General features: G+C 48.7%; 2 protein-coding genes across 2 annotated transcripts in view; one reads left to right on the forward strand and one right to left on the reverse strand.

Moving 5' to 3' along the window:
* On the reverse strand, positions 1-14236 carry LOC133372111 (uncharacterized). The gene is made up of 6 exons (XM_061600397.1): positions 13497-14236; positions 10602-10743; positions 7977-8070; positions 4917-5076; positions 2846-2998; positions 1-1045 (listed from the first exon to the last, which is right to left on the reverse strand). The coding sequence occupies exons 1-6, from the start codon at positions 13516-13518 to the stop codon at positions 876-878; spliced, it is 741 nt and encodes a 246-aa protein (XP_061456381.1). The 5' UTR covers positions 13519-14236; the 3' UTR covers positions 1-875.
* Positions 13624-14814, forward strand: part of STUB1 (STIP1 homology and U-box containing protein 1) — a 14663-nt gene continuing 13472 nt past the window's right edge. The window contains exon 1 of the mRNA XM_061600396.1: positions 13624-14268. Coding sequence (XP_061456380.1) covers positions 14041-14268 — 228 coding nt within the window. The 5' untranslated portion in view covers positions 13624-14040. The remainder of the gene's footprint in view (positions 14269-14814) is intronic.

The raw sequence follows: 14814 nt of genomic DNA on the forward strand, positions 1-14814 counted from the left end.
TATCTTCTGAATTGTATTTTATTAATATGATGTTATTTTATAAAGCAAAATCTGATTTGGAAAACAAATGGTGCTTTGGCCAACTCTATTTCACTAGCAGCGCCTGTTTGCAGGACTGGAGACACCAAAAGACCAGTCAGTTGAATTCCCCACACAAACACCCGGCAGGTCAGAAGATCCGGACTGAAAAGCTCTCATAGGTTAATCTATCCAAAGTAGCCTATGGAATGCACACTCTTACAGAATGCGGGGGGGGGGGGTAGACAGACAGAAAAACAGAGAGAGCGAGGAGGAAAAGGTTTAGAAGGGAGGGCATCTCCAGTGGAGGTGCTCCCCCTAGTGGCACCCAAGGAGCAAATTATTCTTGCCGCCGCAAGTCAGTCTGTCAAGCTGTGCATTATATGGAAGGACAAATAGCATCCACCCCTCGCCCACCCCACAATCGCAAATCTCCAGATAGTCCAACTGGAGGCAAAATTCCTCCTCACCCTCAGATATAAAGCTCTGCCAGATCTTGAGCTCCAGCCACGAACGGAAAGCTTAAATCAAGACACCCGGTCTGTTTTGAGGGTGGACTTACCACGCTGGAATTATTGGGAGTGTGGGAGGAGGAGGAAGGTTGGTGTACGCTTTGCTTTGTGCTGCTGAAGACTGCAGTCGGTGCAAAAATGAGCATCAAGAGAGGAGGACCAATTCTGCACAGCTGTGCAATATCCTCCAGAAGCACGGGGATCTGGCATAACTGCTGGTGCAAACTCCCCATGCAATTAACCCCAAGATCCAGGAGAACGGCTTGGCCTCTGTCTGTGCGTGTCACTCAGCTTCAGCTTTTGTGCATGAAGGAACGGAGGTCAGTTCTACAATCCTGGGAGTTTTCACGATGTTTTGTGTTTTTTTCTGGGCCTGGGGGCTTCTCCCTGGTCCCCTGCCTTTGCTCTCTCCGCTGTCAGAGCCTGCAACGAGGGCACCTGCAGTTTGGCACCGACGGCCCAAGCCCAGAGGCCCATCTCCACCCGGTGAGGCGTCCAGGCCCGCTCTGCGTCAGCTAGGAAATGGATCAAACAGGAAAAGCGTTGGGCCGGGCGCTTCAAGAGCGGACGGAGCTGTTTCAGACCCGGTCGGGCTGTTGGCCCATCTTGGCCAACAGGGGCAGGGAACCTTTTTCAGCCCAGGGGCCGCATTCCCTGTCTGGGGGCCACATGCCATTGGTGGAGCAACACCTGCTAGTTTTACCTTGGTACAGCAGGCTGGTTGCTACACCCCCTGCTGTAGCCTCTATCCCTGGACGGAGGGGATGGGGGGCGTCTGTCGAAACCTCTGGCTTTGGTGTTGTTTATTTGCTGTACAAAGAGTCACATATCTTGCCTTGCCTGTTTTTGCCTCTGGCTCTGCCCACCTCTGCCATGTGGCCCCCGGAAGGTTGCCTATGAGAGAATGCGGCCCTCGGGGCTGAAAAAGGTTCCCCTTGCTTGGTGCAGACCACGGGCCTTTGGCCCATCCAAGGTTGCTGAACGACAGCCCCCATCCTCATCCCCAGCCAGTGGTTGTGCTTGCTGGGGCTGATGGGAGTTGCTGGCCAGCAACCTCAGGAGGGCCAAAGGCTCCCTACCCCTGGTGTCAACAGTAGCGAGCTAGCTGGCCCAATGTAGGAGGAACCTTCCCATGAGGACTTGATGAGAAGGCAGGGAACGGAAAGGGAAGAAACACAGGAGAACCGGAAGACTCCTGACTCGTCTTTGAGCTTTTAAAAAGTTATTACTTTAAAGGGAGAAGCTGGCTGAACATCTGTCACCGACAGTTTTGGACCATCTGGCTCCCAGCCTCTAAAGTCCAGGCTACATTTCCTCGTCTTGCCTTGAAATTCCCCTGACGGTCACCATTTATCGCAAGCTCCTTTGCTATTGGTCCACTCGTGTGTCTGTGTCAGCAAATGCCCGGAACAGGCTCTCTTTTCTCCTGTCCACCAATAGGATTCTCTCTCCTCCTGTAAGTCCCTTCTCCATACTAGGGCCGCATTCACACCATACATTTATCCCACTATTATTCCATGTTCAACAGTCATTCTGGGAAGAATACTTTGTGAAAGGTGCTGAGAGTTGTTGTCCCCTCACAGAGCTACAATGCCCTGAGCTGTTTGACAGTCAGTCCCTCTCCCCAGAGAACTCTGGGAATTGTAGCTCTGTGAGGGGAATACAGGGGCCTCCTAACAACTTTCAGCACCCTTCGCAAATGACACTTCCCAGGATTCTTTGGGGGACGCCATGTCCGTTGAAACGGGAATTACTGTACAGCGCGTGAATGTGGTCTTTCCAGAACCACCGCCTTGCCTGCACCCCCGATGTTGCCATCGGATCCATCATTCGTGTGGTCCCCCCCCTCCATCCCTGGGGCCCTGTAAACATTATCCTAGCTGCTTTCCAGGGGAAGGCTCCTGCGTGGCTGGGGCTAACCTTTAAAACACGGGACTCGCATGAAGGGGAAAGACGCGCTGAAAAGGGTTGCGCCTTTGGCCCCGCCCCTGAAGTCACGTGATCTGAAGTCACGTGGCTCCTCCCTGGCGCTGTCTACGGGGTCTGGAGCAGGGAAGCCCATGGAATGCACACAGCTGTTTCTTTGAGCTAGAATCTGACATGTTCAGGGTTCCGCTTCAACGGGAGAGCCTCCCGGCATTATTATTATTTGTTCATTTATACCCCACCTTTGGGCCAAAGGCCCTCAAGGCGGCTTACAAAAAACACAAATATAAAATACAATATAAAAATGCATCAATAAAACAATACCAATCTGGGTATTGCATCTGGCCACTTCCGGACGTTGCGGGTCGTCCCAACCTCCTCCTCCTCACCTTTGTTTAGCTTCTCGACGCAGCTTTGGATCTCGTCCAGGTAGCGCATGTAGTGCTTGAGGGTGTACTGAATAGGGGCGAGGCCTGGGAGGGACTCCACCACTTCATCTGCCATGAAGGCCGCTACTTCCGGGGCGCCGGCGGCCAGAATCGCTGCAGCAGAAACAGAGACGGTATGGAGGATGGTGACGGGGAGAGGCAGGAGGTTGCCTTGAGTCCCCAACATCTCGGGGGTACTTCTGATGCTACACGATTCTTACAGAAAGGATAGGAAATAAGCTTTTGCTGGGCTAGCATGCATCCCTGAACCGTGGTAATGCCTCTGGCTGGCTTGACTTTTGCACGGCTGGGATGTAGGCTATTGTTCAAGGGTTGAGAATCTAGCTCAGTATAAGCAGTGGTGATTGGTGCCCATCGAGACTGGTGGGGCGGAAGGCAGGGAGCCCAACAGTAGGTGGAGCCAGAGCCAATGACAGGCAGAGCCCAGAGCCAATGAAAGGTAGAGCCAACTCATTCCAGTTTTGTTCCCTGCTGAGTTCTACAAGGGCAATGCTGAGACTGAGGATGGGGAAGCTGACCACTGGGGCCACCCCCTGGGCTGGCTGTAAGTAAAAAGGCAAGCAGGTGGGGGCTGGCTGAGGGCAGATTTGAGGCTGGGGGGGGGAATGCTCCATTTGCCCTAATGGACCAGCCGCCAGTGGGTATAAGACAGCTTTCTATGCCCCTGTCAATCCCAGCCAGCATGACCAGCCATCAAGAACAACAGGAGTTATTTTATTTTATATCCCACCCTTCCTCCCAAAGCGAGCCCTAGGGCAGCAAGCAAATGATAAAGCACTCAAAAATCCGAAAAATAAAACTTCTTTAAAAAATATTTAAAAACAATTCCAGTACAGATGCAGCCTGGGACCTGGAGTCTAACAACATCCGGAGGGCCACAGATCAGCCGTCCCTACCCTAAATTGTCTGGGATTATTATTCTTCACAAAGTGCCGCTGCTGCAGTTGCTGCCTGCACAGCTTGACAAGACGAAACGCAGCTGATCCCGGCTGAAAGCTTCGGATCTAATTTTTGGGTATTTTTAAAACAAGACCTATACACAGCGGCCTGGAGTAAACGTGGGACAAGAAAACACCATCTGGAATGCGGAACTCCGCCTCAGCCAGAACAGAGTGGAAGAACTACAGAGAGACGATGCAGAAGTGTTGGGAGTCATAAGAACATAAGAAGAGCCTGCTGGATCAGGCCAGTGGCCCATCTAGTCCAGCATCCTGTTCTCACAGTGGCCAACCAGGTGCCTGGGGGAAGCCCGCAAGCAGGACCCGAGTGCAAGAACACTCTCCCCTCCTCCTTGCGTGGTTTAGACCTGGTCACGTGTGGAGCCAGGGATGCTCCCAACTAATTTGCGCATGCGTGGGGCACATGTGCACAAGGCTTGGAGCGGGGCTACACTTTCAGCCGCACCCACCGTCTTTTTCTTGCGCTAACCGCGTGGGGTGCACCACGCACACAAGAAGCTCAATGTGCAAGAGCCTGCTGCCGTGCAACCGGACACCTGATTATGCGAGTGTTCCAGCTGCATGGAGTCCCTACTCATGAGCAAGTGCCCATGCATTGAGCTTTCTCCTCTAGGATCAAAGGTGGGGAACCTCAGATCCACGAGCTATGGCTCTTCCCCAAAACATAGGAAGCTACCTTACACCGGAGTCAGACTGCTGGTCCATCTAGCTCAGTACTGCCGACACAGACTGGCAGCAGCTCTCCAGCCCTACCTGGAGATGCCAGGGATTGAGACTGGGACCTTCTGCATGCAACAGCAATGCTCTGCCACTGGGCTATGGCCCTGTCCCGGTCAAGGTAGGCAAAGCGGAGCTAAATGCAGAAAAAGTCCAGACCTTATATAAGCTCTTATATTCTTCCTAATCAGGAAGAATCTTTTCACTGTCCCCATGTTGGGGTGGGGAGATGAAAGAGCGCGATAGTTGCCTGAACTCCTCGCAGAACGGGGAGACAAAAAAGAATTAGCTAACTAATTAACTAACTAACATCCAGGCTCCGGTGCCTTTCCTACCTGAAGCTGTAGCAGGCCCGACAGCCTTCAGTTGGCACAGCTCAGTTACAGCACTTGCTACGTCCGGGAGAAGTTGGAAGGCTTTTCTGGTACAGCTCTCCACGGTTTCGCTGGAGTTAGTGGCCACCAGTTGCTGGAGCCGAGGACGAAACATGCCCCTCTGCAGGGAAGAGGGGCCAGCAGTTAATTCCCACTTGCAGGTGCCTCCACTACACTGCAGGCTTAAAACTAGTTTTAACTCTTGCTCTTTTCTCCCCCTGCAATTTCCCCTCAGTTCTTTTATTTGCAAATATAATAGCAAAATAGTAATAGTAGTAAATAGCAACAACATGTAAAACAAAACATAAGAATGTAACATAAGAAGAGCTTGCTGGTTCAGGCCAGTGGCCCATCTAGGCCAGCATCCTGTTCTCACGGTGGCCAACCAGATGCCCATGGGAAGCACGCAAGCAGGACCTGCGTGCACTTTCCCCACTTGCAGTTCCCAGGAACTGGCATTCAGAGACACACTGCCTCGAACAGCGGGCGCAGGACACAGCCATCGTTATCAGTAGCCAATGATAGCCTTATTGCTCCAGGAACGATCACTGATCAAGAGTGTTTTTAACTGGATGAAGCAGGAGATTAAAGATATAAGGGTCCCTGTGAGAGAGGTGACCCTGGAAGGGGTCCCTGTGAGAGAGGAGACCCCGGAGATTGGAACAGGGGTTCCTGTGAGAGAGGAGACCCTGGAGACTGGAATAGGGGTCCCTGTGAGAGAGGAGATCCCGGAGATTGGAACCAACGTGGAACAGGAACAAGATTTGGAGTCTATGGACTTTAGAAATAAAATCTATTGTTTGGAACTCAATGTTATCTCTGAAGAAATGAATGAAGATTCTAGAGATAAAGTTATCAATGGCATGGATAATCTTCTGGACTGGAATGATGTGATGGAGCCCAATATAGAGAAAATCTATGGAATTAACTGCAGCCATGTGACAATGGAAAAACTTTTAAGAGATGACCCAGTGCATTTTGAAAAAAAGAACAGAGATATGATTTTACAGCAGTATTTCAGCAACCTATTCAGAATGGATGGCAAGAAAATATTTGGGATAGAGGTAATTCCCATCAGACTCTTACTATATGACTATGGCTTTGACAGCAAGATTATTATGGAATACTGATAATGGAAGATTGGATATTGAAATTACTGGACTTAACAAGACTACTGAAGATGGAAGATGGAAAATGGAACTAATAGAGATAATAGAACAATGGCTACTGAAATTATTGAACCTAACAGATTCTGATGTGATGGATTAATTGAAATGTTTATTTTGACTATGGTTATGACAATAAGATTATCATAATTAGTAATGAGATGGATTAATCGATATGCTTATCTGGAAAAAAAAATTGATAGATATATTTCTTAAAGAATTGAAACCTCTCTTTGACTTTTTGTGGAAAGAATAAAGTAATGTTTATGAGATTTGATGATTAAGTAAGATAACTACTGGAGGAAAGTGATTTTATAATATGACTTAAGAGACAGGATTGTTATATATTATAGACTTATAACTGATTTGATCTTTGACAAATGGGAAGTCAATATTTTACTCTTTATTTTTTATTTTTGTTTTTTTTTTCTTTTTTTCTTTTTGTTTAATTATTTTTGATTTTGTTTTTTGTCTTTGAATGTTTTATGATTTTGTCTTGTATGTTTTATGAAAATCTGAATAAAAATTATTGAAAAAAAAAAAAAAGAGTGTTTTTAACTGGGACTGTGTTTTAGAATTTTTAACTGTGTTTAGAATCTTTCTTTTTCTTGCTGTTCAACTGATTTTGTCGAGATGGTTGCTGCCCTGTGCTCCTTCAGAAGGAAGGGGGGGATATAAATTCAATCAATCAATCAATCGATTGATCGATAGACAGATAACTAAAATATAAATGAAAGCCATCCAAGCTGGCTCTTGTGGGAGTGAATTCCATAGTATAATTATTGGCTGTGTGAAAAAGTCCTTTCTTTTGTCCATCCTGAATCTTCCAACATTCAGCTGCACTGAATGGCCACAAGTTCTATGAAAAAGAGAAAAAATACTCTATCTCTTTTCTCTATGTCATGCATAATTTTATACACTTCTATTATGTCGCTTCTGACTCGCCTTTTCTCTGAACCAAAAAGCCCCAAATGCTGCAACCTTTCCTCATAGGGGAGTCGCTCCATCCCCTTGATCATTCTGGTTACTCTTTTATGAACCTTTTCCAACTCTACAATATCCTTTCTGATGTGAGGCAACCAAAACCGTACACAGTATTCCAAATGCAGTCTCACCAGAGATTTGTATAACGGCATTATGATACTGGCAGTTTTATGTTCAGTTCAGCTCCAACAAAAACAACCATTGCCAGCTGACATTGACAAAAAAGAATACCCCATCAATCCTGTGTTAAATGTATACATTAAAACAGGAAGTCCAAGCAGGTGCAGAGCATAGAAAGCTGCCTCATACTGAGTCAAACCCATTGGTCCATCTAGCTCAGTATTGTCTACACTGACTGGCAGCAGCTCTCCAGGGTATCAGAGAGGAGGTCTATCCCAGCCCTACCTGGAGATGCCGGGGACTGAACCTGGGACCTTCTGCTCTACCACTGAGCTACGGCCCTGCCCCAAATTTCACATCTGAGTGAAAGTGACTATTACAGGCATACCCCACTTTAACATACGCAATGGGACCGGAGCGTGTATGTAAAGTGAAAATGTACTTAAAGTGAAGCAATTATCTATGCATGTACTGCACTGCAATCGCCACTAGATGGCAGCGGCATCATGCCATTAAGTGTCCGTAATTGCGAAGCGTGCATACGTTAAGCGGGGTATGGTGGCGTATGGAGCATGCATGTTATTGCGAGGCGACGTTAAGTATAAGCCACATGTTCAAACGTCAAAAGGGCAGCAAGATCTTTAAACCATTGGGTAACAGAGGGAACCTGCAGCTCCAGTCACAACCCTGCCCCATGGACCACATTTGTATCTGGGCCACGTGGCCACCAACTCCTCGGAAAATTGCTTACGGAAAGCTTCCATTCCATCAGCTTCACCAGCTCCTCTTTGGTCAAGTGTTTTTCCTTCCGTCCGGCAACAGCGATCGGCAGCTCCTCCTGATACCTACAAAAGATAACATAGGGAAGGGTTAAAAAAAAAGGTGTGGCTTTAAACAGCACGGAGAAGACCAAAGAGAGGAAGACCTTTTCGCCTTCAGCAATGAAAGTGATTTAAGGAAGGCTCGCAACTAGGGAGGAAAGATCTGCCAGTTTTGGTTCTCTTGGCATCTCATTTTCCCAGTCTTCAGTTCTCTACATTTCTGCAGTAATTTGCAATTTTTAAAAAATAATTCTCCAACATTTTAGTGCAAATTTGTCCTAATAAACACATTTTTGTAGGCACTTTTGACTCATGTACACATTTTTTGCAAGCCATTTCTTATCATATAATGCCATTTTCCCGTGGTATTTTCACTCATATATTCGTTTTCCCTAAAATATACATTTTTTCTAAACTTTGGTTGGTGAACTGCACTGCAAAATTCAAGTAAGTGCGAATTGTGACGGATGGCTGTATTTTGGTTCTCAAGTTCTTTGGGAAAGTGCAAATGTGAAAGATTTGGCTTGAAATATGAACTGAATCAAAATTCTCACCCATCCCTACTCGCAACAGAGAAAATGCAAAGAACTGCACAGGACACAACCTTGTGACATTCGCTCCTCTAGGGCAGGGGTTTCAGGCAGGGGGCATTCCCAGCCCTACTTGGAGATGCCATTGGGGATTGAGTCTGGGACCTTCTGCATGCAAGGCAGATGCTCTATCGCTGAACTACGGCCCAAAGGAGATTGCACAGGACTTGGACCAGGGATTCAAACCTCTACGTTGGCCATAAAATTAGTTAGGTGTCCTTGGGCCAATCACCCTTTAAGCCTCGCAGGCCTGTGTTATATATACACGTCATATAAATATGTATGTTATATGATCTAATGCCGAGGTTCCCAAACAGTGGGCCAAGCTTCATTCTGGTGGTCTGTGGCATGTCCGCATTAAATATTCATATTGATTTTTAATATGAATATTTTATTTTCTTACACTGCATTTTATTGTATTACAATTTGAATTCTGTGGAATGCAACTTGCAATACAAGAAAAGAAAGCAACACAAGTGCAATTAAGAATCAGGCAGCATCTGGCACAGCGCATGACAATTGTTACAACAGATAGAAACACCATTATGGGGTGTTCCAAGACCCTCAACGATTTTCAAGTGGTCCGTGGGGGAAAACGTTGGGGAGCCACAGCTCTATGGCATAGCGGTGCCCCTACCCCTGCCAGCATAGATTCCTAAAGATTGTCTCACCCCTTATGTACCCCAATCGATCGCTGCACTCTGCAAAGGGGCCATCTTATCAGGAAGTTCGTTCTTCAGATCTAGAAATCGGGGGGTTTGTAATAAATTGATTAAAAATATATTAAGGGCACAATCGGCAAGAAACTGTGTTAAGATTCTCCAGCTCTACTGCTCCCGATATGCAAAACCATCATAGTGTTAAGGCTGGAGATGACGTGACCGAACCTGAGAGCAGCCTGGCAGCAGGATCAGGCCAGGGGCCCGTCTAATCCAGCATCCTGTTCTCACAGTGGCCAATCAGTTGCCCACAGGAAGCCCACAAGCAGGATCTGTGTGCAACAGGGTTCTCTCCACTTCAGATTCCCAACAAGTGATGTCCAGAAGTATACGACCTCCATCAGCAGAAATAGAACGTAGCCTTCAGGGTTAGTAGCCACTGATTGCCTCATGATCCTCCAGGAGTTTGTCTAAGCCTCTTTGAAAGCCATCCAAGTTGGTGCCCATCCCTGCCTCTTGTGGGAATGAATTTCCTAGTTTAAATAAGCCCTGTGTGAAAAAAAATCCTTCCTTTTGTCTGTCCCGAATCTTCCAACGTTGAATTTCACTGTCAATTTCAAGTTCAGTGGTAGGGCATCTGCATTGAATATTTAACATGGGCGTGCTGCCAGAATGACGCTGGCAGACGACTGGTGGTCTGCAGACCACTGTTTGAGAACCTTTGTGTTAGAGCATATAACATATGCATTTATATGCAGCCCTGGGCTCCTACTGAGAGAAGGGGTGGGATATAAATCTAATAATAAATAAATAAAAATATATGACATATATAATAATTTCATATCCCATTTATCCTCCAAGAACACAGGGCAGCAAACGTGGGATTATTCCATTCCTTTTTACCACGTGCCTGCAATGTAGGTTAGGCCAAGAGACAGAGGGTGACAGGCCCAAGGCCGCCTACCGCTTTCATGGCTGAAGAAGAGGTCTGAATCCTTGGGCCAAGTGCTGTGCCATCTGCTTTGGGCCATAGCTCAGTGGCAGAGCATCTGCCCTGCCTGCAGAAGGTCCAAACTTCAATCTCCGACAGCAATCGCCAAGTAGGGCTGGGACTATCCCCAGCCTGAATCCCTGGAGAGCTGCTGCCAGACAGTGTAGACAATACTGAGCTAGATGGATCAACAGGTCTGACTGAGTATAAGTATGTTCCGATCGACTGTCCCCAAGTTCTAATATTACAACTTCTCCCCTAACCAAGAAAAACTACCCTGGCAGTGAAGGTCTTCTAGCTGCAGAAAACACTCACCATTTGTCCAAGGCAATGATTTTTTTCTGCTTGCTTCCTCTGGCCGCGACCACATCTTGGTAAGCATTCAAAACTGTCCGCCAGTATGCAGGATCATCGCAGGCATGGAGTCCTCCTTCCAGCCCCATGACGTCAAGGCTTCCTGTGACAGAAGGCAAAAGGAGAAGCGAGAGACTGAGCAACAGGGCCTTGGGATGGCATCATGGGGGGAAAACGGAGGGGCAACTGGAGAGGTGCCGTCAGCCTGGCATCAGATGACTTCCTCTCTCCCAGGCTCTGAAAGCAAATGAGGCCACCGCTTTGCTGAAGCTAAGCAGGTCTGGATCTGGTCAGTGCCTGGATGGGAGACCTTCTGGGAAATACGTAGAAGCCACTTTGGGTTCCATGAGGGAAGGCAGGGAGGATATACATGCAAGACAAATAAATAGTACCCTTACCTGGCCAGCAGGTACTTTGAACCAGGGTAGGTACAGAGGGACATTTTGCTTTCCACCTTATACACTAATACACTAGACACCCCCCTGTGTCATATTTGCTGATGTGAGGTTTGGCTAACCTTGAACACAGCTCTCGGACTGAAGGAGGTTAGCTGCCCCTGGTGTAATGGACTTAGAGAAGGGAGACCCAAGTTCAGATCCTTGGAAGCTCTCTGAATGAGTAGACCTCCCATTACTGATGAACAGACAGATGTTGCTTTGCTGTCTCTTAGTTCCCTCTGGGCTCCTTCCGGGAGGAAGGGCAGGATATACATTTAATAAATAAATATAAATAAACAAAAAAATATGAACCAGGAGGGGCAGCTAGACCAGGGCTTGGCAGTCTGGATGTGGGTTAAGAAACTGAAGTTGAATGCTACCACGATAGAGATGTTCTGTGTTCCGAGTTCTCAGGTCACAGAATCATAGAGTTGGAAGGGGCCTATAAGGCCATCAAGTCCAACCCCCTGATCAATGCAGGAATCTAAAGCATACCTGACAGATGGCTGTCCAGCTGCCTCTTGAATGCCTCCAGTGTTGGAGAGCCCACCACCTCCCTAGGTCATTGGTTCCGCTGCCGTACTGCTCTAACAGTTAGGAGGTTTTTCCTGATGTTCAGTCGAAATCTGGCTTCCTGCAACTTGAGCCCATTCCATGTCCTGCACTCTGGGATGATCAAGAAGAGATCCTGGCCCTCCTCTGTGTGGCAACCTCACAAGGACTTGAAGAGTGCTATCATATCTCCCCTCAGTCTTCTCTTCTCAAGGCTAAACGTGCCCAGTTCTTTCAGTCTCTCCTCATAGGGCTTTCTTTCCAGTTCCCTGATCATCCTCATTACCCTCCTCTGAACCCGTTCCAGTTTGTCTGCATCTTTCCTAAAGTGTGGTGTCCAGAACTGGACGCAGTACTCAAGATGAGGCCTAACCAGTGCCGAACAGAGGGGAACCGATACTTCACACGATTTGGCAACTAGGGTCTGAGAGGTGGGGAGAGGCCTGTAGCTTGAGGGTACCCCTGGCTCCAGCATTGTCACTGGAGGCTCAGATGGCCTTGCCACAGCCCCTTTTGGACAGAAGATGACTTGGCCGCTCATAGTCATCTTCAGCTGAAATCATGCGACTTACGAATCTTCTCTATAATGACAACTAAGCCTGGATCCAGTCCTAAGGATTTATTTCCTTGGTCAACAGCCCCACTGAAATCTATGGGGCTTTTTAATTTTCCTTCTGTAGATACCTACTCAGGAAGAGGGAAAAGATGGTAGTGTGTTAAGCTCACCTACCTGGAAATAACCCCCACTGAAACATAGGGCTTATGGGTCTTCTCCAATGGGAAGGATCCAAATTTAAGTCACGTAATGAGACACACTGAAATCATGGGAGTTAGGGATCTTCTTCTCTCATTAAGCCTGGATCCAACCCAAGGAGTTTATTCCAAGAGGAAACATCCCTGCTGAAATCTATGGGGCTTTGGTTTTCCCTCTGTAAATCTACCTAGGAAGAGGATGGCAGTGTGTTAAGCTTATCTAGCAGGAACTAAACGCTACTGAAACCAAAGGGACGTCCAAAGGACTTGTAATCACACTTATGGGTCTTTACCTCTAATTATGACTAAGCCTGGACCCAACCCTAAGGGTTTGCTTCTCTGGTAAACAGCTCCACTGAAATCCATGGGGCTTGTATTACCCAGCAAACCTACTCAGGAGGAGAGGGAATAGCAGTGTGTTAAGTTGACTTACCTGGAAGGGACCCTCATTGAAATCAGTGGGTTCATCCCCAGAATAAACATAAAACATAGGGGCTTGTATTATCCAAAAAACCTACTTAGGAGGAGGGGGAATAGCAGTGCGTTAAGGTGACTTACCTTTTGAGGACCTTTTCTAGCTATAAGAGAACTAGAAAAGGTCCTCAAATGCAAAGATGTATCAGTGAACACCAAAGTCAGGATCATTCAGACCATGGTATTCCTGTTCTCTACGTATGGATGTGAAAGTTGGACAGTGAAAAAAGCGGATAAGAGAAAAAACAACTAATTTGAAATGTGGAGGAGACCTTTGTGCATACCAAGGACTGCGAAAAAGACAAATAACTGGGTGTTAGAACAAATTAAACCAGAACTATCACTAGAAGCTAAAATGATGAAACTGAGGTTATCATACTTTGGACACATCATGAGAAGACATGATTCACTAGAAAAGACCATCATGCTGGGAAAAACAGAAGGGAGTGGAAAAAGAGGAAGGCGAAACAAGAGATGGATTGATTCCATAAAGGAAGCCACAGACCTAAACTTACAAGATCTGAACAGGGTGGTTTGTAACAGATCCTATTGGTGGTCGCTGATTCATAGGGTCGCCATAAGTTGTAACTGACCTGAAGGCACATAACAACAACAAAGGTGACTTCCTGAAGGAACTCACCTGAAATCAGTGTGTGCTGCATCGCCGCCTACCCCCGGCTCCAACCCGAGGGGTTTGTTCCCCGAGGAAATCCAGGGGGCTTTTAATTCCCCCTTCACAAAGGAGGAGGAAATGGTAACCTGTGAAGTTTCGCTGCCTGGAGGGAGGAGAGCCCTCTGTCGATGAAGGGGCCTTTGCTTCCGTGGAAGGCGCCCCGGCTCGGACAAGGTCGAGTCCCCGGACGCGGCCTGCAGCAGCCCACCCACGTCCCCAGAAGCGGCAGCTCGGCTCGGTGGCCAGGCGGCGCTCGCTCCGCTTCTGCCTCGGCCTCCTGCGGGCGCCGGGCCCGGCCCTTTCCGTTCGCTTCGGTCCCTCCTCCTCCTGCTCGGCGCGTCCCTCCCTCAGTCTCGGCCGGGTTGCTGCCGCTGCCGCTGCTGCTGCTGCTGCGGGCGATCGGGGCCCGGGCCGGGCTGTGGCGGTGCGGCGAGGCCGGGGCGATCGGTGCCCGCCGGGCTCCTCCGGGCGGGCCGGCGGCGGTTGCTGCAGCTGTTTCTGCCTGGGCGGCATGAAGGGGAAGGAGGAGAAGGAGAAAGAGGGCGGCGGAGGCGGCGTTGGGTTGCCGGGAAGCGGCGGCCCCGCGGTGGGTCTGGTCGGCGGCCTGGTCGGGGGCGGCTTGGGCGGCGGCGGCAGCCCCGAGAAGAGCCGCAGCGCCCAGGAGTACAAGGAGCAAGGCAACCGGCTCTTCGTCAGCCGCAAGTACCCGGAGGCCGCCGCTTGCTACGGGCGGGCCATCGTGAGTCTGGTCTCGGTGGGGGGGTAGTGGGGGGTGAGATGGGGCTTTCGTTGGGGCCGAGGCTCAGCCGGCCCCGAAGCTTATGTAGGTGAAGAAAGGGATAGTCTCTGAACATGGGCAGAGTGCCTGCTGTGGAGAGTCTGGCCTCGCATTTGGGGTGGGGTGGGGTGGGGTGTTGGGAAGAGGAGATGAGGGTGGGCCAGGACTCTGCCCCCGAACCTTATGCCGAGAGGGTGGGTTATGAAGAAGGCGAGTATCTCTGAGCATGGGCAGAGTGTGCTGTTGTGAGTCGGCCTCGCATGTGGGTGGCTGGGTGGGGGAGATGAGGGTGGGCGAGGGCTCTGCCCCTGAACCTTATGCCAAGAGGGGGGTTTATGAAGAAGGCGAGTGCCTCTGAACATGGGCAAAGTGTGTGCTGTTGAGAGTTTGCCTCAGAGAGGAAACAACGTGACACGAGCTGGGGTTTCATTTGTGCATGAGGCTCAGGCCCCAGAATTATATCCTGAGAGAATATGTGGAGTGGGGGAAGTTCCCCTGAGCATGGGA

The sequence above is a fragment of the Rhineura floridana genome, chromosome 17 (genome assembly GCF_030035675.1).
Source record: "Rhineura floridana isolate rRhiFlo1 chromosome 17, rRhiFlo1.hap2, whole genome shotgun sequence".
Classification (NCBI taxonomy): Eukaryota; Metazoa; Chordata; class Lepidosauria; order Squamata; family Rhineuridae; genus Rhineura; species Rhineura floridana.

Bases quoted from the DNA above. Each gene is read 5' to 3' on its own strand.
- LOC133372111 (XM_061600397.1), bottom strand. From the start codon at position 13,518: ATGCAGCACACACTGATTTCAG. The intron at 2,999-4,916 runs GTAGGAAAGGCA...TTTCTGCTGCAG, and splicing joins CGGGCCTGCTACAGCTTCAG to CGATTCTGGCCGCCGGCGCC. The intron at 1,046-2,845 runs GTGAGGAGGAGG...TCCATTTCCTAG, and splicing joins CGTCGAGAAGCTAAACAAAG to CTGACGCAGAGCGGGCCTGG.